This window comes from Macaca fascicularis, chromosome 1, assembly GCF_037993035.2.
Source record: "Macaca fascicularis isolate 582-1 chromosome 1, T2T-MFA8v1.1".
Lineage (NCBI taxonomy): Eukaryota > Metazoa > Chordata > Mammalia > Primates > Cercopithecidae > Macaca > Macaca fascicularis.
In genome coordinates this window covers 186221191-186246612 of record NC_088375.1, presented here as the reverse complement: position 1 = coordinate 186246612, position 25422 = coordinate 186221191, and the positions used below count along the sequence as shown (strand labels likewise).

General features: G+C 34.4%; 1 protein-coding gene and 1 pseudogene across 12 annotated transcripts in view; one reads left to right on the top strand and one right to left on the bottom strand.

Annotated features, from left to right (window-relative positions):
• The window catches only part of SPATA6 (spermatogenesis associated 6), a 173595-nt gene that overhangs the window by 138162 nt on the left and 10011 nt on the right, over nucleotides 1–25422 (bottom strand). For all 12 annotated transcript variants that reach the window (XR_012420408.1, XR_012420409.1, XR_010578620.2 and 9 more), the window contains exons 2-3: nucleotides 17319–17456; nucleotides 15868–15916 (exon numbers count right to left, since the gene is read on the bottom strand). Coding sequence is in view for 6 of the 12 variants with exons in the window: in XM_005543427.4 (XP_005543484.1) it covers nucleotides 15868–15916; nucleotides 17319–17456 (187 nt within the window). In the remaining 6 variants the exon portion in view is untranslated. The remainder of the gene's footprint in view (nucleotides 1–15867; nucleotides 15917–17318; nucleotides 17457–25422) is intronic.
• LOC141409389 (U4 spliceosomal RNA) lies at nucleotides 9305–9416 on the top strand (annotated as a pseudogene).

Below are 25422 nucleotides of genomic sequence, written 5' to 3'. Positions count from 1 at the left end.
AAATAATCATAAGGGATAAAAGAAACAAGAAATATGCTGCAGTCAAAGGAAGAAAATAAATCAGCAGAAACTATGTGTGGAAAAGACTTTATGGCAGATAAATTAGATGAAGACTTTAAAACCACTGTCACAGAGATGCTCAAAAAGAAAAGAAAGATGAAGAGAAGGTCAGAGAAACAATATACGAACAAAATGGAAACATCAATAAAAATATTTAAAAGGAACCAAGAGAAAATGTTGCAGCTGAAACATACAATAACTAAAATGAAAAATTTACTAGATGGACTCAAAGCAGGATTTCCCCAGGGAGAAGAATAAATCAGTGAACCTGAAGATAGGACAATACAAATTATTGAGTCTGAGTAACAGAAATAAAAATAATTGAAGAAAAGTGAGCAGCCTAAGGAATGTGTAGGACACCATCCAAAGGACCAATGGACACACTTGGAAAGTCCATGAAGGAGGAGAGAGAAAGAAGCAAAGAATATATTTAAAGAAACAATGGCTGAAAACTTCTCAAATTTGATGAATGAAATAAACATTCGAGAAGCTCAACAAACTTCAGGAAAGATGAATATAAAAAGTACCACAATAAGACACATTATAAACTTCTAAAAGACAAAGTTGAGAATCTTGAAAACAGCACAAAAGACAAGCAACACATCACTTACAAAGGTCTTCAAAAAGATTATTAGCAGATACCTCATCAGAAACTGGAGGTCAGAAGGCAGTGGGCTCATATACACAAAATATTTAAAGAGAAAACTAACAAGAATTCTATATCAAGCAAAACTCTCCTTCAAAACTGAAGAAGAAGCTATGATGTCCCTGGAAAAATAAAAACTGACGAAGTTTATTACCATTAGACCTGTCCTGCAAGAAATGTTTAAGAGAGTCCTAAAGGGTGAAATGAAAGGACACTAGACAGTAACACAAAGTCATACAAAGAAATAAAGATCGCAATAAAGGTAAATAAGTGGGAAGTCAGAAAATCTAGTATTATTATAACAATGGGTAATAACTCCACATTTTTGTTTGCAACATATTTTCAAATACTAGTATATTTTTTCAATTATTTATGTTTTGGAACACACAAAGTATAAACATGTAATCAGTGTTACAACATTGGTGTGTTAAATATAATCCTCACGGTAATCACAATGAAAACACAAAATACACACAAAAGGAAATGAGAGAGAAACTTGAACAATTCATTACCAAAAATAGCAACTAAACACAAAAGAAGACAGTAATGCAGGAAATAAGTAACAAAAAAGTTGTAAGGCATATAGAAAACAAATAGCAAAATGAAATAAGTCTCTATCAGTAATTACGTTAAATGTAAATGAATTAAAGCATCTCAGCAAAAGATAAAGAATGGTAGAATGGATAAAAACATATGTCCTAGGGATATGCTGTCTACAAGGGACTCACTTTAGGTCTAAAGATGCACATATCTTAAAAGTGAAAGGATGGGAAAAGATATTCCATGCAAAAAGTAACTAAAAGAGAGCAGGGGTGGTTATATTAATATCAGACAAAATAGACTTAAAATCAAAAATGATTACAAGCGAAAAAGAGCATTACATATTAATAAAAGGTTCAATGTGGCAAAAAGATTAAATTACATATTAATAAAAGGTTCAATGTGGCAAAAAGATTTAAGAATTGTAAACATTTATACATCTATAAACAGATCATAAAAATATATGAAACAAAAACTGACAGAATTGAAGAGAGAAACAAATGGTTCTACAATAATAGTAAGAGACATCAATAACCACTCTAAATAATGGATAAAACAACCACACAGAAGTTAAGAAAGAAAACAGAGGACCTAAAATAAATAAATAAATAAATAAATAAATAAATAAATAAATAAATAAATAAACAAACCAAATAGCTCTAACAGACATACATTTACCAAACACCCTACCCAACCACAACAACATACATATTTTTCTCAAGTATATATGGGGCATTTTCTAGGACAGACCATATGGTAGACCACAAATTAAATTTTAATAGATTTAGAACTATAGATATACAAAGTATATTCTCTAATCGCAATGGGATAAGGATAGAACTCAACAACAGAAATAAACTTGGAAAATCCACCAATTTATGGAAATAAAACAACACACTCTTAAATAATCAATGGATTAAAGAAGAAATCATGAGGGAAATTAGAAAATAAATAAAAATTTATTTATTAGAGTTAAATAAAAATGAAAATACAATACCAAAACTTATGGGATACAGGGAAAGCAGTCCTAAGAGATCTATAGCTATCAATGCTTACATTAAAAAATAAGAAAGGGCAGGGTGTAAGCGACTCATGCATGTAATCCCAGCACTTTGGGAGGCCAAGGTGGGTAGATTGCTTGAGTTCACAAGCTCGTGACAGCCTGGGCAACATAGTGAAACCCTGTCTTTACAAAAAATACAAAAATTAGCTGGGCATGGTGGCATATGCCTGTAGTCCCAGCTACTTGGGAGCCTGAGGTGGGAGAATGGCTTGAGCCTGGGAGGCATAGGCTGCAGTGAGTTGAGAACACACCACTGCACTCCAGCCTAGGCAACAGAGCCAGACCTTGTCTCAAAAATAAATAAATAAATATATGAATAAATAAATAAGATCTCAAATCAACAAACTAACTTTATAACTTAAGGACCTAGAAAAGCATAAAACTCCTAAAAATATATAGAACAAAGGCTTCAGGACATTGGATTTAGCAATGATTTCTTGGATAACTAAGGCAAAAGCAATTTTAAAAATACACAAATAGGACTCCATGAAAACTCTAAAATTTTGTGCATAAAAAGGCAGTATCAATGCATAAAAAGGCAATCCAAACAATGGGAGATAACATTTGCAAATAATATGTCTGATAAAAAAATTACAATCTAGAATATACAGAAAATTCCTAAAACAACAACAACAACAAAAATTCAAAAACGAGTAAAATATTTAAATGGACATTTCTCCAAAGAGGATATATAAATGGCTAATAAGCACAAGATGTTCAAGTTCAGTAATAATTAAGAAAATGCAAATTACAACTAAAATGAGATACCATCTCACACTCATTGAACGGGCTATCAAAACAACAGAAAACAAGTGTTGGTGAGGATGTGGAGAAACTGGAATCCTTGTGCAGTTGATGAAAATGTAAAATGATACAGCTACAATGGAAAACAGTATGGCAATTTCTGAAAAAAATTAAAGGTTGAATTACCATATGAGCCAGCAATTCCACATCTGAATATATACTCAAAAGCATGGAAAGTAGGATTGCGAACAGATATTTGTACTCCCATTTCGTAGCAGCATTAGTCACAATAACTAAAACACTGAAGCAACCAAAGTGTCCATCAACGCATAAAGTGATAGGCTAAATGTGATGTATGCATACAATGGATTATCATTCATCCTTAAAAAGGAAGGAAATTCTAACACATGTTACAACATGGATGAACCTAGAAAACATCATGTTACATAAAATAAGCCAGTTAAAAAAAAAAAACCATAAATACAACATGATTGTGCTTATCTGAGATACTCAGAGTACTCAAAATCATAGAGATAGGAAACAGAATGGTGGTTGCCAGAGACTGCAGGAGGCGAAAATGGGAATTATTGTTTAATGGGTATAGTTTCAGTTTTACAAGACGAAAAGAGTTATGGAGCTGCATGGTGCATTATGGGCTCACAACATTATAAATGTATTTAATACCACTAAACTGTACACTTAAAATGATTAAGATAGGAAATTTCATTATGTATATTTTACTGTAATAAAAATTACTTCAAGGAGAAAGACTAAATTATATAAAGAAAAGCTTTACGGAGGACTAATTCTGCTGGAACACAAATATTAAGTTAATGTAAACTACATCTACTGGAACATACAATACAATTAATCTTATTTTGTAACTGTCTATTATCTTATAGCTAAAAATAATTTTCCTCCTTCTTCTGTAAAACTTCTCATTTTCCCATGTACTTTTACTGTGAGTTATGAATTAAATGTACTATGATACTCCAGAAATATTACAGCAAAATAGTACATCAAAAGGCTATAGGAAATACCTTACGTGCCAGACTACTGTTAAACCGATGTACTAGCACAAATAGCTGCTATAATAGTTTCTTCTAAATACCTATTTACCTGCCCAAACTATAAAGATAAATTAGTTTGAATATATTTGTTATATAAATCCTTAGTCCTACAAGCTCTCCTGAGGACTGAGTCAGAAATATTCTCATGCACAGACTTTGAGGAATTTATTCTTAGCCTCACACCTTCACCTGAAAGCATTTTAAAAGGGTTTCAAAAAACACTTTACCTGATAGTCCAGATATCAGGTAAGAACTAATTCCTAGAAGCTGAGAAGGAGGAGCTCTAATAAAACTGCTACTTTAGCTCCCTGTAGGCAAGAGAAATAAACAGAAACACCTAGTAACACACTGCAATATAAATAAAGATCATATCTTCTCTTTATCCAAAGGGTGGAAAAAGGAGACTGAAACAGCTATTCTATTATACATTTTCAAATACAATTTACATTTCCTAATCACAAGATTGTAACACTACAAACAGATGTCTCTAAATAGGACAGTTCCAACAGTCATAAAAATGGTAACGAGAGACAGTTATATGATGCATTTATGATACTTTGCTTAACTCTCTGGATATCAAACACCTAGTAGGTGCCAGGTACTATGCACTAGAGATACAGCAGTGAAAGAAAGAAAGAAAAAAAAAAAAAAAACAAACAGGAAAAATCTCTACTCTTATAAAACTGTTATTCTAGTGAGATAAAAAATTCAAAAATAAATAATATGTCAAATATGTCAGTGCTAGAAAGAGAAACAGGAGAACCATTCATTCCTCTTGCCCTGAGTGGTACTTTTTACACCTTTTGTTTTGGCAAAAATATTATTAGCCTATCCCTTTAGTCTCAAAACATATTGGTGTACAAGATACAGATCTAAAGATAATAGAATAGAATTGAGACACTGACCAAAGACGGGTGCTGTTCTATATATGTTGTTAAGAGAAGGCCTCTCTGATTATGATAAATCTGAGTGACTGGAAGTAAGTGAGAGAGCAAGCCATATACACATTTGGAGGAAGAGCTTTTCAGGCAGTACATTTGTAGCAATATAGTGAGAGAACATCTGTGTGCACTTACGAGTGTGTGTGTGTGTGTGTGTGTGTGTGTCTGTAGATGAAAATCTGCAAACCTTCAGTGAAAGAAGATGAAAATCCAGTTTCAATAGAAAAATCTATGAAATAGAAAACTTTTTCATTCTCTTTCTTGCCTAAAAGTGGTTCCCAGGGTATACATTAGGCATAACTTATTTTGTTCTGGTAGATTCCAGAATTAAAACCATTTCCCTGAAGAGGAAACCTTCTCTATGAATGTAAAATTGCCCTATTATGGCTTTTAATATCATTGGCATTTAATATAATTGTATTAATTTATGTAATATAACTATATAACTAATATAATTTATTAAATTATAATACATACAATCAATATATATCTCCCTAGAGTCTGAGGTGATTCTGGGTCCCTGGAGATTCCTTAGAGGAGCTTACAGGGTATGAAATAGAATTGGAAAGTTCTATAATAATACTAATAGTACTGACGCTAATAATACATCACCAATAATAATAAACAAGGAACATTTTAAGTAATTAGTATGTTCAACTGAGAGGTGAAGCCAGCTGGACTTCCTGGGTCAACTGGGGACTTGGAGAACTTTTGTGTCTAAAAGATTGTAAATGCACCAATCAGCACTCTGTAAAAACGCACCAATCAGCACTCTGTGTCTAGGTAAAGGATTGTAAATGCACCCATAAGCACTCTGTAAAGACACATCAATCAGCACTCTGTCTAGCTAAAGGATTGTAAATGCACCAATTAGCACTCTGTAAAAATGCACCAATCAGTGCTCTGTGTCTAGCTTTAAAAGATTGTAAATGCCCCAATCAGCAATGTGTAAAAACGCAACAATCAGCACTCTGTGTCTAGCTGAAGGATTGTGAATGTATCAATCAGCACTCTGTAAAAACATACCAATCAGGCTCTGGGTCCAGCTGAAGGACTGTAAATGCACCAATCAGCACTCTGTAAAAATCCACCAATCAGCGCTCTGGGTCTAGCTAAAGGATTGTAAATGCACCAATCAGCACTGTGTGTCTAGCTAAAGGTTTATAAACGCACCAATCAGCACTCTGTAAAACGGACCAATCAGTACTCTGTAAAATGGACCAATCAGAGAAGGACATGGGCAGGGACGAATAAGGAAATAAAAGCTGGCCACCCCAGCCAGCAGCGGTGACCTGCTCAGGTCCCCTTCCATGCTGTGGAAGCTTTGTTCTTTCATTCTTCACAATAAATCTTACTGCTGCTCACTCTTTGGGTCTGTGACACCTGTAAGAGCTGTAACATTCACCACAGAGGTCTGCAGCTTCATTCTTGAAGTCAGCAAAACCAAGAACCCACCGGAAGGAACCAACTCCAGACACACAAGGACTGTCAGAATCATTTGATCTGAGGTTACTCAAGGATCTGACCATTTATAGACTATCCAGTTAAAGGGGTGCTAGGGTCCCCTTGAGAATCTGGAGCATGTTCAATTTGTTTTTTAATAACACATTTTTAATTAATAAATTTTTGATTTTAGGCAGACAGATAAGCACATACTAGTTTTGTATTTTAGACAACAGGAAATGTATATATGACTCAATTCCAGTACTAGAATAGGTAGGTGAAAATTCCAGAAGATTCCACATTGGTTCAATAATTTTCCTTACTTGAAATTCTTCTCTATGCTTCCACTGACATACAGCCAAACTGATTAAGTTATTTGGGCTTGACTTTATATTTTATTTAAATGGGTTATTTCTGTCATTTCTGCTATCATTCTGTGTTTAAATTTAAAGGCTCAGTACTATGGAGACACATTGTAGGAACATCTATGAGGTGCTGCCGGGGCATCTATTCCTCTCCTTTCCCCTTCCATTACAGATCTACGTAGTTTTTAAAAAGCTAACACTTGTACCACCTGAACGAAAGGCAGAACATGTGTATATAGGCTACGTCAACAGCATACTACATCCCCCTTTCTACTCTGATTAGAATAAACCTCAAAGCTTGATGAAAAGTAGGGAACACAGACCTCTTACGTATTCTTAAGGATATGGTGGGGAAGATATGAGGCCTGAGACCACTGCAATTTTGCTGCTATAAATTTTGCTGCCATACATGAGATTAAGATTCAAGAAAATATAACAATTATAAATGTATAAGCAATTAAGGCAGAGCCTCAAAATAAATACATCACACTAGGTCCAATTAGGAAAGAGAAGCCACACAGGAAAAGTTTAATATAAAGAACAGTTAATTATAACAGGGTATTCAAGGAGTAAGAGACTGTCTAGGAAGATGTAAAAAGAATTTAAAATAATATAGGAATAGCAGGTAGAGAAGCAGCCATTACCCCTAGGGCTCAGAGTACCAACAAAAAAACTACATAAGCCCTCTTGCCCAGTGTCGAGATCAGACCTTGTTGGAGAGGGTACAGTCTGGGCTCACTGAAAAAGAAGTCACTCTAGTGCTGTGCCAGTGGTACACATTGAAAATCTGCCCTGTGGAACTTGCCAGAAATTCTCCCTCTAGGATACCAGGGAGGCTATTTACAGGGAGATATTTCACCAGAAGCTTCACTGTAGAACCATCCAAAGAGAGGCCAACTGGGGGAAAACACTGCAGACCACCCTGTTTGCAATACCTGGCCACTTGAGAAGCTACATGGCCTTCAGAAGCCTGGTGCTGGAAAAAGTCAAGTGAATACATTGGTACCTGGAAGCAAAATCTGTTCCCCTGCAGTATTTCTTCAGGGTCCTCTAATATACAAAGCTTCAGTACCAGGTAGAGAAAAAAAAAAATTTAAGGGTTTAAGTCAATTTCCACAGAACAGGAAAGAAGACTGAATTTGGTTAGGTGCAATAAATTGATAACCAGCAGATTATATGAAGCAAAACCTGATATAAATGAAAGAAGATATAATTCAAAAATTATAATTAGACATTTAAATACCTTTCTCTTAGTAATTAGTAAAACAACCAACTCTCCCAAAAGAATACAATCAGAATGCACAAGACTTGAACATTACCAACTTAAATGACAGAAATAGACTGATACAGAATAATCAATCAATGACAACAAAATACAGTTGACCTTAACTGCATAGGTCCATTTATACACGAATTTTCTTCTGCCTCTGCTACCATTGAGACAGCAAGACCAACCTCTTCTCTTTCTCTTCCTCCTCAGCCTGCTCAACATGAAGATGATGATAGACTTTTATGATGAACTTCTACTTAAAAAATAGTAAATATATTTTCTTTTTTCATGGTTTTCTTAACATTTGCTTTTCTCTAGCTTACTTTATTATAAGAATATAGTATATAATATATATAACAAACAAAATATGTGTGAATTGACTGCTTATGTTATTGGTAACGCTTCTAGTCAAGAATAGGTTATTACTAGTTAAGTTTTCAGGGGAGTCAAAAGTTATACGTGGTTAGGCACAGTGGCTCATGCCTATAATCCCAGCACTCTGGGAGGCCAAGGCAGGTGGATCACCTGAGGTCAGGAGTTCCAAGCGAGACTGGGCAACACGGCGAAACCCCACATGTACCGAAAATACAAAAATTAGCCGAACATGGTGTCACGCATCTGTAGTCCCAGCTACTCAGGAGGCCGAGGTAGGAGAATCACTTGAACCTGCGAGATGGAGCGTGCAGTGAGTTGACATCACACCACTGCACTCCAGGCTTGGCGACAGGGTAAGACTCCATCTCAAAACAAAAAAACGTTATACATGAATTTTCGATTACATGGGGGAGACAGCACCCCTAACTCCCATCTTGTTCAAAGGTCAACTGTACACAATCTTTTCAAGTGCACTTGGAACACTCTCAAGACCATAGGATAGGCCATAAACAAGCCTCAATAAATATAAAAAAGTTAAAATCTTACAAATTATGTTCTCTCACGACAACACAATTAAATTAGAATCAACTTTAGAAAGAAATATAGGAAATCCCCAAATATTTGGAAATAAGATATTTCAAAAGAACCCACGGTCAAAGAAGATATCAAACCAAAAAAAATTGGACAATATCTTAAAATTAATGGAAACAAAAATAACATCAAAATTTATGAAATAGGGCAAAGTCAGAGGGAAGATGGAAATTTACACTTTTAAAAGCTTGTATTAAGTTTTGCACATTGGTAGTATCGTAGCCAATGAGATTTATCCAAGGCATGATTATTGCTAATAAAAAGTTTATATTAGAAAGGAAAAAAATATCTGTAATCAATCATCTATGCTTCCACCTCAAGAAGCTGCCAGCCTGAGCAAAATGGCAAAACCCCATCTCTACAAAAAATAAAAAAATTAGCTGGGCATGGTGGCATATGCCTGTGGTCCCAGCTACTTGGGAGGCTAAGGTGGAAAAATCACTTGAACCTAGGATGTAGAGGCTGCAGTCAGCCATGTTCATGCTACTGTACTCCAGCCTGGGTGACAGAGCAAGATCCTGTCTCAAAAAAAAAGGATAAGCTGAAAAAGGATGAGTAAATCATAGGCAAAGTAGGTACAGGTTGAATATCCCTAATCCAAAAACATGAAATCTGAAATGTCCCAAAATCCAAAACTTTTTGAATGCTGACATTATGCCACAAGTGGAAAATTCCACATGTATCATCACATGATGGGTCACAGTCAAAATGTAGGCACGCAACAAGTTTATTCAGGGTCCCCACGGGAAAAAAAGACGTTCTCCATCCGCATCAGCAGCAATCTTTTCTGAGCACACCCATATTCCACCACACAAGCACATCTACAAAAGGTAATAAAATGGCATGTGTGTAGGCTGAACATGCCAATGGCAAGTTCCCTACAATGCCTCACTCCATATAAATTCAGAGTCAGAAATGATGGTGATGTCAAATAATCACAGACTGGTCACACAGGTGGCTGAGATAGTGACACGTTTGCTTTCTGATGGCTCAATATACACAAAATGTTTCATGCACAAATTATTTAAAATATTGTATAAAATTACCCTCACACTCTTTGTACAAGGTATATATGAAACATAAATAAATTTCATGTTTACATTTAGGTCTCATCCACAAGATATCACATTATGAATATATGTGAATAATCCAAAATCCTTCTACAAGGACCAAACATTTCTAGTCCCAGGCATTTTGGATAAGAGACACTCAACCTGTAGAAGGAAGAAATACAAAGATCAAAATGAAAATCAATGAAATAGAACAGAAAAAAAGAAAAGACAAAAATCATTGAAATAAAGAAATTGTTTCTTCAAAAATATCAAACTGATAAACTTTTAGGCTAACCATCCAAGAAAAAAGACAGAAAACACAAATTGCCAAAATCAAGAATGAAAAAGAGAACATTGCTACTAATCTCGCAGAAATTAGAAGGATCCTAAGGGGAAAAGATGAACAACCTTATGCAAACAAGGTAGACATCTTAGATGAAAGACAAATACCAAGAAGACACAAATGTCAGAGCTAACTCAAAAAGAAATAAACATATAACAGAAATTTGATACAGTAATTTAAAACCTTCCCACAAAGAAAAGCCCAGGCCCAAATGGCTTTGCTGATAAATTGAAACAAATATTTAAAGATAAAATAATTCCAATTCTAAACGAACTCTTCCAGGTAACAGAGAAAGAGGGAACATTTCTCAATCTATCATATGAGGCCAGTATTACCTGGATAACAAAGCAAGAAAATGAAATTATAAAACTACAGACCAATAGTCCTCATAAAGAGACACAAAAAAATCATTAACAAAATATTAGCAAACTAATATTCTGATTCTGGGAAAATATACAAGAATTTATATTTTATTAGTTTGCTAATATGCTGATTCTGGGAAAATATAAAAGGACTATATACTATGACCAAGTACAATTTATCCCAGAAATGACATGTCTGTTTAACACTGGAAAATCAATTAATGTAATAAACCACATTAACAGAATGAAGGGAAAAATCACATGATTACCTTGACATGGAAGAATGTACTTGACAAAATCCAATACCCGCTCATGATAAAACCTCTCAAACAGCCCAGATGAGATCTCTTCATCTTATATAAATCATAGAGAATCTTCTGATAAAGGCTATCTCTCTTACAAGAAAAACCACAGCCAACCTCACATTTTATGGAAGATTGAGTATTTTTCCCCTAACATCAGAAACAAGGCAAGAATGTCTATGTTTACCACTTCTAGTCAACACTGTACTGAAGGTCCAAGCCAGTGGAGGAAGAAGAAGAGCAGGAGGAGGAAGAGAGGGAACAAGAGAGGGAGGAGGAAGACGAAGAAGAAGAGGGAGAGGAAGAGGAAGAAGAGGAGAAACGAAAGTAAAGGTACACAGATTGGAAAGAAAAAAGTAAAACTGCCATTATTCTCAGATCATATAATTCTGAATATAAAAATTAATCTACAAGAACAACAATAAAAAACCTACCTGAACTAAAAAATGTTTAGCAGGTGCAGAGTTCAAGATATATAAAATCTATTTTATTTCTAAAATACAGCATACAAGAATTTAAAAATAAAATTAATGAAACAATTCTATTCATAATAGCATCAAAAATAATAAAATACTTGGAAATAAATCCAACAAAAGAAATGCATACTGTATACTAAAAACTCTAAAACATTGTTGAGAGAAATTAAAGATCTAAAAAAAAAAAAAAATGAAAAGACATACCAGGTTCATAGATCAGAGATTTAAGAAAGCAGTTCTCCCCTAAATTCATCTCTAAATTCAACACTATTTCTGTCAACACTGTTCCTATTCAACATTCTTCTTACGTAGTACCAAGCCAGCTTTTATGTTGAAACTGACAAGCTGACTCAAATTTATATGATATGCAGAGGACCCAGAAATAGTCAAAACAAAGTTGAAGAACTTACACAATATAACTTCAAAACTTACCATAAAGTTAAAGACAGTGGTACTGACATAAGGATAGACATACAGATGAGTGGAACAGGCTAGACAGTCCAGAAGTAAACCCCCACATTTACAGTCAATTGGTTTTCAACAAAGGTGCAAAGATGATTAAATGAGGAAAAGGACTGTCGTATCAACAAATGATGCTGAGACAACTGGATAGCCATCCATCAAAAACAAACAAAAAAACTACACCCTTACCTCACACCATACATAAAATGTAACTCAAACTATATGACAGGCCTAAAGGCAAGAGATAAAAATATAAAATGTCTAGAAGAAAAGACAGGAGAAAATGTTTGTGACCTTGGGTTAGGCAAATATTTCATAGACATGACAGCAAAACCATTTTAAAAATTGATAAATTAGACTTAATAACTTTCGGTTCTCAAAAGACACTATTGAGAGAATAAAAAGACAAACCGCAGACTGGGAAAAGTATTTACAAATCATATATCTGATAAAGGATTTATATTTAGAATTTTTTTTTTTTTTTAAACTTACAACTCAATACAAAGACAACCCATTGCAAAACTGGGCAAAAGATTTGAATAAGAATTTTACAAGAAAAAATGAATAGCTAATAAGCTCATGTAAATATGTTCAAAATCATTAGTCACTATTAAATTGCAAATGAAAAATACAATAAGCTACTGTTACACACAATCCAAAAGACTGACAATATCAAATCTTGAGGATGATGTTGAGAAATTGAAACATTCATACATTGTTGGCGGGAATGTAGAATGGTACAGTAATTTGGAAAACAGGTTGACAGTTTCCTAAAATTCTAAACATATACTTAGCACACAACCCAGCACATATCCACATATTCATACCAACATGATTCATAATTGCCCAAAACTGAAAACAGTCCAAATGTCCATCAAATAGTCAATGTGGAAGGGAAACATTCCATACAACAGAATACTATTCAGCAATAAAAAGGAATGAACTACTTGGATGTAGAACAACATGAATGATTCTGATAAACATTACTCTAAATGAAAAGAAACCAGAGAAAAAAGACTATATATTATATAACTCTTCAGATGAAATTTTTAGAAAAGGCAAATATAGAGAGACAGAAAATACATTGGTTTCTGGGGACTGGGAGGTGGGCATAGGGACTGACTGCAAATAGGCATCAGGAACTTTTTGGGGTGGTAGAGACATTCTAAATTGGAAAATGATGATGATACACAATTGTACAAATCTTCTAGAAATCATTTTAACTATAGTTACAATGGGTGAATTTTATGACATATAAATTATACCTCACTAAAGCTGTTAAATAAAGTAAGGGAAGCAGGGAATGAAGGATTTGCCCTGCCTTTCCTCTAGGAACTATATTTCAAAGTAACAAAATTGCTGATTAGGAAAATTTCTCTTATAGAAAAATTCTAGTTAATAAATACAAAAGAATGACAATATTAGGAAAATAGTAATGTGCAACCCGTAAGGAAAAAATAGATCTCAAGGGATACTACAGCTATTACATGAAAAGCTGATGAGGCGCCTTATAATGGAGGAATCAGGCTGATGCTGTCTGGAGCCAAATTATCATTCTTAGCATGACTAAATGTAAAACAATCAGATATTTTATGCAACTTGACATAATGCCATTAAGTACACAGCACCAACTATGAAGATTTCTTGCTAAAGTAACAAAATAAGCCAGAATCTAATCAAACCTCTATGTCTAATTATCAGTTTATAAAACAAGTAATAAACAATCCAAGCAACATTTTAAGGAAGCAATCAGCCAAACCCGAACTGTATGACATTCTAAATGACCTAGTTTTTCTAACAAACCCATAGTATTAAAAACAAAAAAAAAGTGTAGGACACTACTACAGGAAAAAAGAGAGAAATCAACATATATGGTGTGTGAACCACACCTGATTTTAACAAATCAATTGCAAAAAGACACTTTGGGGATAACTAGGGATATGTGAATTATGACTGTTTGATTTTATTAAGAAATTACTGATTTTGTTAGGTGTGATACCAGCATGGCAGTTCTATATTTTTTAAAGCCTTTATCTGTTAGAGGCCATACCAAAGTATTTATGGTGAAATGACATAATGCATAGGATTTGCTTTTAAATATTCCAGCAATGCCCCTCCGGATGGCAGAGTGAACATGTAATAAGATTGGCAAAATGCCAAAAATTATTGAAGCTGGGTGACAGATACACAGGATTTTAACACATTCTATTCTCTCCACTTTTAGTGTTGGTATTATAAACTCATCCATTTTTTTTTAAATTAAGGAACCAAAAAAGATTGCAAAACGGTATAGTAAGGGAGGAGTAAAAGACAAAAGAGCTCAAAGCACATTAGAGAGGTCAAGGATAAAGACTAACATGGAAGTAATCAGAGGATAGCTAATACATGAAGCCAAGTCTTTGGAGAGTATTATATAAGGAGACACCATAAACAAAGTATAAAAAGAGATCAGAGAAGAAAGCCAGTGGAATATTAATATTTGAAGATAGGGCAGAGAAAGATGAATTTAAAAAGGATACGAAAAAGTAGAATACTGGTGGTTGGGAAGAGAGCCCAAGGAAAAAAAAATCAGGGAAATCAAAGAAAGAAAATTTCCAAAAAATAATAACCACTAAGTACACTTCTTATAACCTCAAAATTTCAAATCAAATGGGACAAAAAAGGCATTATTTTTTAACAGAAGAATTTCAAAATGAGAGAAATGTTTATCTTCACTTTTTTTTAAGATACACAGTTTCCCAGATACTGAACAAGATGTTCAGTAAACATTAAAATTCGTATATCCATTAGCACCAAACTGCCACCTAGCTCGTCTGCTGCAGTGGAAAATATAATACCAAGGGCTAGAACAGCTATACAAAATAAATAAGATACTGACATTGGCCATAAAGAGTTATTGGGAGAAGAGTCACTAAACTATAAGCTCCATGAGATAGACAATGGGCCAGATTTTTCCTCCCTATATACCCAGATTCTTGCATGTTCCAGGCTACATGTTTCTACATTGCTAGAGTTGCAATGGGACCAGCAGGGGAGGCCAAATGGAAAGGAAAGTTAATAATGATTATGCTCAATTTTACTGGCCTTTGGAGCCACAGTTATACATTACATCAATCTGGTGATCCCAGAGCCCTTTCTAATTACAATGATAAATTAACAGAGCTTTTCATTTAACACCCAGAGCTTAAAAAGTGTACACTCTTGCATTGCTGCTCTCACAAATAGTTGTATCTTTTTATAGTTGATTCTGAGTACTTTCAAGAATTTACTTGTTACGTAGAGCCTTGGAAAAATGTATTTTTCAAATAATTTATTAATGTAATGAATACAATGTAAAGTGCAAAAGCATATATTTGAAGCTATCATTACTTTGATCTTACTCACTCTCTTGACTTGAAATACACTGAAGTTGAAGACATATTTCTGTTTGCAGGGCAAAATCTCATGTAACATGAATCTCTATCATTATATCACAAACACCCCATATCGTCTTAATCAATAAAAAGTTTAAATAAGTCTCAGTTTTCCATAAACCAAACACACAAAAAAAGAAGTAATTCTCAGCCTCTCTGCAGCATATACATCTTTTATTATTTCCAGGAATATTCTGAAATTCTAAAAAGTATTAAAAAGTCTCAGCTCAAGATTTTTTAAGTTCTACTAACCCCTTTTAAACTTTTATTTAACCCAAGATTAAAGATCATAAGGATAATAAATCCTAAAATGTCTTAGAATCAGGAATTTAAAAGTTAAAAAACTTACATTCAAGCTGTGTAACCACATCTCCAGGATCTACTGCTTCCGGGAACACCTACAGTGAGAAGATATAGGGAGAGGCAGGAAGGAAGATATGTATGAATATTTTTTTCTCCCCTCATTCCCAAAATATCATTCCTTTCACAATCACAGAAACTTTTGACATTATTGAGAACTGTCAGTTCCTCTCTGCTTCCCAACACTACAAAATATTCTACAAATAAACTTTACAGCTTGCGCTGCCCCTGTCTCCAACTTCCTCTGCTAGTATTCTTCCTCCTGTTACCATGATCATACTAGGCCTTCTTGGTGTTCCTCCAATGCATCAAGATTATTCTCAACAACAAGTCTTTATATTTGTTATTCCTCTACTTAGAATGCTCTTCTCCTAGACCTTCAAATAAGAGTGATATAATTTCATAATTCAGGCTCAGCTTAAATGCTATTGCCTTCTCTGACCACCTTTTACAATAGACAATCCCCCAAATCCCCGTACCCGCCCATTACCCTCTTCATGCACTTATCACTATCTAAAATTATTCACATATTTATTTGGTTATTGTCTGTTTCCCCCATTACAATGAAAGCTCCCAGAGGGGAGGATTTTGCCTTGTTTACCATATGTCCTCAGTGCCTAGAAAAGTCCACGGAATAGAGTAGGTTCTGGAGAAAAAGAAGAAAGAAGGAATAAGGGAAGAAAGGAAGGTGAGAAGAAAGGAAAGATGAGAAAGAAGGAAATTAAAAAGTAAGAAACACAATTGGTAATAATTAACCAAAAGCAGCAGTTTTAGGGGGAAAAAAAGACTTACAGAAGGAAGTACCAAGAAACAGTCATAAGTAAAATACTGTATATTCTTCGTTTTATAGATGGAGTCTCACTCTGTCACCCAGGCTGGAGTGCAATGGTGCAATCTCCTCTCACTACAACCTCCACCTCCCAGGTTCAAGCAATTTTCCTGCCTCAGGCCCCGGAGTAACTGGGATTATAGGCATGCACCACCACATACGGCTATTTTTCGTATTTTTAGTAGAGACAGGGTTTCACCATTTTGACCAGGCTGGTCTCAAATTCCTGACCTCAGGTGATCCACCCGCCTCGGCCTCCCAAAGTGCTGGGATTACAGGCATGAGCCACCGCGTCCAGCTGATATATTCGCATCTATTAATGACTTTGCTCTCTTTTTATGAAAATCATTATTTAGAAATCAAGATTCTATGTTACATAAAGTCCACTAAATCAATTTTAGGAATAAGCTAATCAAACGAAAAAAGGCAAGTGATTCAATGCATATTTAATGCAAATTTTCAGGGTTCCAGACTTAAGTTACAAATATCCTTTTGAATTAAACCAAAGCACACAGTCAGCAGTAATAATTTCTGTTATGGGCTTTTATTAAAAAATTGGAACCACTTTGATTTTTTTGTTTGTTAATACTTGATCTGATATTTGAACTCACCTTTTCAAACACCATTCTGGCATTGAAGACCAGTGGAAAAGTGGCTGGGACACATTGTGTCTTTTTGTATTGGCCAAACACACAGATGCTAAGATAGATGTCCTCTTTGTCTTTAAGCACGACTCCTGGGCAAGTTACCTGAAAGAAATTAGATAAAATGGATGTAACTGCTTTATAAATTCCTTGAACTATCCTACTAAAATAACTTATTATCAAATATTACATAAAAACATTAGTCTGCTAACCTAATAAAAAATACAAATAAAAAAAGAGAGAGAGAGAGAGAGAGGGACAGAGACAGACTAGTGTTTACAGATTTAAATGAAATGCTTTTATAACTTCCATCCCTCTGAGAAAACTATGATTTTACATTTGGTTACTTGTGCCACATTTGAAGTTCTATGTACTAGCTCTTGGGACAGACACTAATAGTTTTAAACAGTCAGCCTGAGGCTCCCACTTTATGCTGAATGCTGACATAAAGTTACTCAGTATCATTTAATCAGAAGATTAACACTCAGCAGAAATAAAACATTATAGTAGAGAATAAAAAAACCACTGATAAAAACTACAAATCTGACTTCTACCACCCAAAATCGCAGTTCACAGATACCTTCATCAAAAGCAATATGACAAAGTTTCAAAGCTAATAAATTGAAAGTTTCTAGCCAATAAACTACTTTTTACATATTAAATTGTACTTAACTATTCTCATTGTGCTTGACAGAAAATATAGGCATAAAATGTGTGGTTATTAAATAACACATAGCACAGTCTCTCCAGTACCTACCATATTCTATTGCCAGTGATCAACTACACCCTTAGCAGAATATTAAAGGCTCTCTAAGATTTGAGTCCAATATAATGTTACGTTACCCAACACTCCCAACAACACATTCAAAGTACATTTTTTATTGTTCTCTTTTCTTGACTCATGTTCTTTCATCATCTGTATAATGTAACATAATATAATATAATGTAAGGAGCAGTAACTCCTTACTACTCCATTCCATCTCCTCCTCATTTATTCCTACCACCTGCCAAGACATATATCAATGAATATCTCCTACACAAAACTTCTCTTGATTCACCATTATTCGATTCAACCTAATTCAAACATTTATTATGAACTTACTATATGCAAGTAAGTAGGTCTTAAATTTCTGTAGCATTTTGTAATTATGGTACAAATTATTGTGTACATGCATTTTAATTAAGTGGGTACATATCACCTCTTGATCATAAATTTCCTGAGGACAGAAATTTTCTTATCATCATCATTGTATCCAAAGATACAGACTTTCAATATTAAGAAAAAGCATAGAGGTTATCTAGTCCAGCTTTGAGTTTTTTATATGTGAAACAAACAGAGCCCCAGGAAAGTTAAAGTGATCTACTAACTTAAGGTCACAAAGTAAATGAGTCATAAGATTAAATAAGTTAATATATTCAAAGTGCTTACAGCAGTGCTTGACAGAACATTCATTAATACTATCATAATTATTAGATTAAAAACCATATCATCTGCCATCTTACCACACTATTACATTGAATAAATGAACTTCACATCCTTTTGTATATACTAATTATCTTCTGTGCTAGCTATTTGACACCATCTCCCTGTTACCCTATGTTCCACTTTTGCTCTAATATATTCCCAATTGATCATTAAAATAAGGGTCCTTAGCAAATCTCATTCTGTCCATAAGGTTCATTTCTTGCTTTGCCTCATTAAAACTAAAACCATCTTAAGATTCCCTCTAAATCTGCGCTGTCCAAAATGGTAGGCACTAGCCAATTACGCCCAGAGATATAGCTAGTCTAACTTAAAATGCGCTGTAAGTGTAAAATACAAATGGATTTTTAAGACTCAGTAAAAAAATCTGTAAAATATTTCATTAATAACTGTTATATTAATTGCATGTTGAAATGATATTTTGAATACCTTGATTTAAATAAAATATATTATTACTTTTGACTACTTCTTCAATTTTTTTGTTTTTTTTTGAGACAGAGTCTCACTCTGTTGCCCAGGCTGGAGTACAGTGGTGCGATCTCGGCTCACTGCAAGCTCCACCTACCGGGTTCACGCCATTCTCCTGCCTCAGCCTCCAGAGTAACTGGGACTACAGGCACCCGCCACCACCCCTGGCTAATTTTTTGTATTTTTAGTGGAGACAGGATTTCACTGTGTTAGCCAGGATGGTCTTGATCTCCTAACCTTGTGATATGCCTGCCTTGGCCTCCCAAAGTGCTGGGATTACAAGCGTGAGCCACCACACGTGGCCTACTACTTTAACCTTTTTAATTGTAGCTATTAGAAAATTTAACTTTATATACTTGGCTCAAATTTGAGGCTCTTACATTTTTTTCTGGACAGTACTGCTCTAATTATCCTCACTGGAAACTGCTGAATCTCTATCCAATTTGTAACATATGCAAGAAGGCATTACTTGTTTTTTCCATCTACAATTCTACAAATTCTGCTGTCTCTTAAAAGAACACCCAGAAGCTCTCCAAAAAGAAAGCCAGAAAAGGGAAGTTAAAGGAAATCAGATGGGTGGTTGACTTAAATCACCTTGACAAGCTACGACACAGACTTGGCAATTCAGAAGCGCATACACATGTGCAAAGCTGTTCATGTGCCCAGAGATGACCTGAGAAAGCCATAACCCTTCATCTCTGGCTGACCTTGAGGCTTTGAGAAAGTTGGAAGTGAAGGCTAAGGCAGAGTTGTAAATGGCTGCCAGGGCACAGAAAGCATACCCCAGCACATACACAGAGAACCTTGACAATGGCTGAAAGACCTCTTGGTTCAAACATTTAAGGAAATAGAAGGCCAATCTTTAGGAGACCATAAAGTTAACTGAGCAAAGCTGTCAGTGGCTACACATGACAAAGATTACAGATTTTACAGAGTTAGTTCAGGATATTAATTAAACAAAAAACAATAATACCAGACAACAAACTCAGGAGAAAGGGAGGGAGCTCTGATTTACACAGTCCCACATAATTTAAAAAGTCCAATTTTCAACAAAAATTACAACATGCAAAGAAATAGGAAGCACAGCCCATACAAGGGGGAGGGGGAAGAAAAGAAAAAAGAGCAGTCAATAAAAACTGTCCCTGAGGAAGCCCAGAAGTTGGGCTTACTAAACAAAGATCTGAAATCTATTATAAATAAAACAAAGAACTAAAGGAAATCGTGCCTAATGATCTAAATGAAAGTATGGCAATGCTGTCTCATCAAATAAGAAACATCAGCAAAAAGATAAAAATTTTTAACAGAACCAAATAAAAATTCTAGAGTTAAAAAAGAGCCAAAATTAAATTAAAAATTCACTAGAGAAGTTCAAGAGGAGATATGAGCTGTCAGAAGAAAGAATAACGGAACCTGAAAATATGTCAATTAAGATTATCTAGTCTGATTAACAGAAGGAAAAATGAACAGAGTTTAAGACCTGTGGGATACCACCAAGCACAGTAAAATAAATATAATGGGAGCCTCAGAAAGGATATCACAAGAAATGATGTATGAAATCTTCTTATCTTTAAAGAAAACCAATCAAAAAATCAAACAAGATAAAAGAAATCAAGGGAGGATAACTTCAGGCCAGGAGTTCAAGACCAGCCTGGGCAACATAGTGAGATCCTCTCTCTACAGAAAAAAAATTTTAAAGTTTTTAAAAGATCAAAGAAATCCAACCTGTGCACCTAATAAACTTTCAAAAGAAGAGAATCTATCCGGGCTTGGTGGCTCACGCCTGGAATCCCAGCACTTTGGGAGGCCCACATGGGCGGATCTCCTGAGGTCAGGAGTTCGAGACCAGCTTCGCCAACATGGCGAAACCCCATCTCTACTAAAAACACAAAAATTAGCTGGGCATGGTGGCACATTCCTGTAATCCCAGCTACTCAAGAGGCTGAGGCAGGAGAATCGCTTGAACCCGGGAGGCAGAGGTGGCAGTGAGATGAGACTGCACCACTGCACTCCAGCCTGGGCAACAGAGCAAGACTCCATCTCAAAAAAAAAAAAAAAGAAAAAGAAAAAAAGAGAATCCAATGAACTCTCAAGAAGAGAGAATCTTGAAAACAACAAGAGAGAAGTGATTCAGCAGGCAGCAATAATCTTCAGTAAGATTAACGGCTGATTTCTCATCAGAAACATGAAGCCAGTAGGAAGAGTTGATAACTGACTCAAAGTGCTGACGGAAGAAAACTTTCAAACAATAATTCAATACCCACAAAAGTTTTCTTTCAAAAAGTAAGTAAAACTAAGTAATTCCCAAATAAACAAAAACTGAGATAGCTCATCACTAGCAGAACTTCCCTATCAAAAATACTTAAAGAGAATCTTTCAGGTTGAAATGAAAGGATACTAGACATAGGCTCATATCCACATTAAAAAAAGAGCACTAGTAAATGAAACTATATAGAGTAAATATAAAAACAATATAAACGCATTTCTCACTCATTTCTCCTATTTTATTTCAAAGACAATTACAGAAAGCAACAATTATAAAACTGTGCTGGTTTTATAATTGTTTATAAAATGTATAAACTTATATTTATAAAAATGTAATTTGTATGAGAATAATATAAAGGGAGGGAGAATAGAACAAAATAGAAGGAAAGGTTTTATGTAACAGTGAAAATAAGTTAGTATTAGTCCATACTAGATTATAAATTAAGATGCTAATTGTAAACCCCAGACAAGCACTAAGAAAGTAACTTTCTTTAAAATACAGCTAAAAAAAAAAAAAAAAGAAAATGTAAGTGGTACACTAAAAAATAAACAACACAAAAAAAGCCATAATGGAGGAATAGACAAAATAGTCACAGAAAACAGATGACAAAATGATACAAGTAAATCTTATCTATGGTTACATTAAAGATAAATTGACTAAACACTCCAACCAAAAGGTAGAATGGCAGAATGGATTCAAAACTATGATCCAACTATTTTCTTGGCCATAAACAGAAATAAAGTGCTATTACATGCTACAACATGGATGAACCTTAAAAGCATTATGTTAAGTGAAAAAAAGTGTTAAAAGCACAAGGCCAGGTGTAGCCAATCTTTTTTGCTGTCTTTTTTGCTGACTGTCAGTGGGCAGAGTATCCAGGACTGATTTTCCCAGGGGCAACCCTGCCTGCTCATTTCTGGTTGTCTACTCTAACAAACTGATTAACAGATAGGCCAAATATGGTATGTCCATACAATGAAATATTATTCACCATAAAAAGAAATAAAGTACTGATACATGCTACAACAGGGTTGAATCTTAAAAGCATTATGCTAAGTAAAAAAAAGTAAGACACAAAAGGCCACATACTGTTGGATTCCATTTATAGAAATGTCCAGTATAGGCAAATCTACAGATACAGAAATTAGATCCAGGGGCTGGTGGGAGAGGGAGAATAGGGAATGACTACTAACAGATACAGGATTTCTTTATATGGTGATGAAAATGTTCTGAAATTAGTAATGATTTTTGCACAACTTTGTGAATATACTAAAATTTACTAAATTGTACACTTTAAAAAGGAACATTTCAGTCAGGTATGGTGGCTCACACCTGTAATCCCACCACTTTGGGAAGATGAGACAGGTGGATCATGAGGTTCGGAGTTCAAGACCAGCCTGGCCAACATAGTGAAAACCCATCTCTACTAAAAATACAAAAAATTAACTGGGCATGGTGGCAGGCCCCTGTAATCCTAGCTACTCGGGAGGCTGAGGCAGTAGAATTGCTTGAACTCAGGAGGCGGTGGTCGCAGTGAGCCAAGATTGCGCCACTCCACGCCAGCCTGGGTGACAGTGCGAAACTCCATATCAAAAAAAAAAAAAAAAATTTAATGGCATGTGGATAATATTGCGACTTCAAAAAGATAAAGATTAAGGATAAAAGTGAAATGAGGGAAAAGATCCATCATCCAATTACTAATCATAAAAGCTGGGGCAGTTATGTTAATATGACATAAAGTAGACTTCAGAAAGAGAAAAATCACCAAGGATAAAGTGGAATGTTTCATATTGATTAAAAGTTTGATTTACTGAGAAGACATAAAATTAAATATAATAGCATCTAATTATACAGTATCAATGTAAATAAAGCAAAAAGTTACACATTTGAATTCCAATACTTCCCTTTCAATAACTGACAAAAATAAGCAGTCAAGTAATCATTAAAGATATAGAAGATACAAGCAATATTTACTAATTTGACCAAAATGACATTTACAGAGTACTTCATCCAATAACAGAAGGATACACATATTTTTTTCCAAGGGCACACAAAAACATTCACCAAGATAGATGATACTGTGAGTAATAAAACAAGTCTCAATCAACATAAAAGGACATAAATATTTTTTAAAAATCACGCAGAGTATATTATCTAACCACAATGAAATTAAACTAGAAATCAATAATGGGAAAATTAAAAAAAAAAAAAACTAAGTATTTGGAAATTAAATAATAGGGTCCTAAACCACTCATAGGTCAAGGAAGAAATTGTAAGACAAATTAGAAAAAACTTCCAGCTTAATAAAAATGAAAACACAATATATCAAAATTTGTGGGATGTAATTATGTCACTTTTTTTAAGACATGAGGCCTTTCTCTGTTGCCCAGGCTAGAATGCAATGAATGGCGTGATCATAGGTCACTGCAGCCTCAAACTCCTGGACTCCGGCAATCCTCTCACCTCAACCTCCCAAGTGGCTAAGACTACAAGCAGGTGCCACCATGCCTGCCTAATTTTTTTTTTTTTAAAGAGATGGTGTCTCACTATGTTGCCCAGGCTGGTCTAACTAAGCTCAAGTGATCCTAAGCTTTAGTGATCCTCCCACCTCGGCCTCACAAAGCACTGGGATTACAGGCATGTGCCACTGCACCAGGGTTATTAAATCACTTCTAAAAGGTATATTATAGCATTAAATCTTCGAAATTCTTTTAATTCATTTTCTGTTTGGAAAAAAAGCATTTGACAAAATTTAAGCCTCATTCATAATAAAAGTTCTCAGCAAACTCAGAAGGAAATTTCCTCAACTGAAAAAGAATATCTATGCAAAAGCCTAAATCTGATATCAAACATACTTGACACTGAAAGACTGAATAATTGCCCCTAATATCAGCAAAAAGTTAAGAATGTCCACTCTCAACACTTCTATACCACAATGCACTATAGGTTCCAGCCAGTGCAGAAGGACAAGAAAAAGATATTTGGAAACGAAAGAAAAGGCGTAAGGTTGAAAAGGAAGAGGTAAAACAATGTATTTTCAAACATCATAGTTGTGACCTATTACAAAATATGCTACTAGAAAAAATAGGGAAATTTAGCAAAGTCACAAAATATAAAGGCAATATATAAAACTCCATTTTATTTCTATACACTAGAAATAAAATTTTTAAAAATACCATTTATAGTGGCATCAAAAAAACATGAACTTCTGGCCAGGCACAGTGGCTCATGCCTGTAATCTCAGCACTTTGGGAAGCTGAGGCAGAAAGATCATTTGAGGCCAGAAGTTCAAGACTAACCTGGGCAACATAGCAAGACCTCATCTTCACAAAATATGAAAATAAATAAAAATTTAAAAAATTAAAAATTAAAAACATGAGCTACTTAAGTATAAATTTAACAAAATAGGTATAAGACATGGATACCAAAAACTACAAACATCACTGAAAGAAACTAGAGACCTAAATAAATGGAAAAATATACTATTAATAGGTTCATGAACTCAATATTGTGAAGATCTCAACTCTCCCAAAATTGATCTACGATTTCAATGTCATCCCAAGTACTAAGAAAACCAACAAAATTGACAATGAGGAAATAAAATCACTTCAAATGAAAATTAATTAATTTGCACAATCAAAAAACAATTTTAAAAGCAGTATTTAGGATCCTTCATCTAGTAAAGAAGACTAAAATATTGTGAAATTAACACTGGTAAAAATGAAAATTGGCAGATATTTAAAAAGACTAAATGAGAATTTTGGAAAATTTAGTCGATTAAGTTAAAAATCCCAGTAGACGAGATAAATTTTAAATTATTAAGTACAAATTTAATATTGAAAAATTCTCTAAAAACA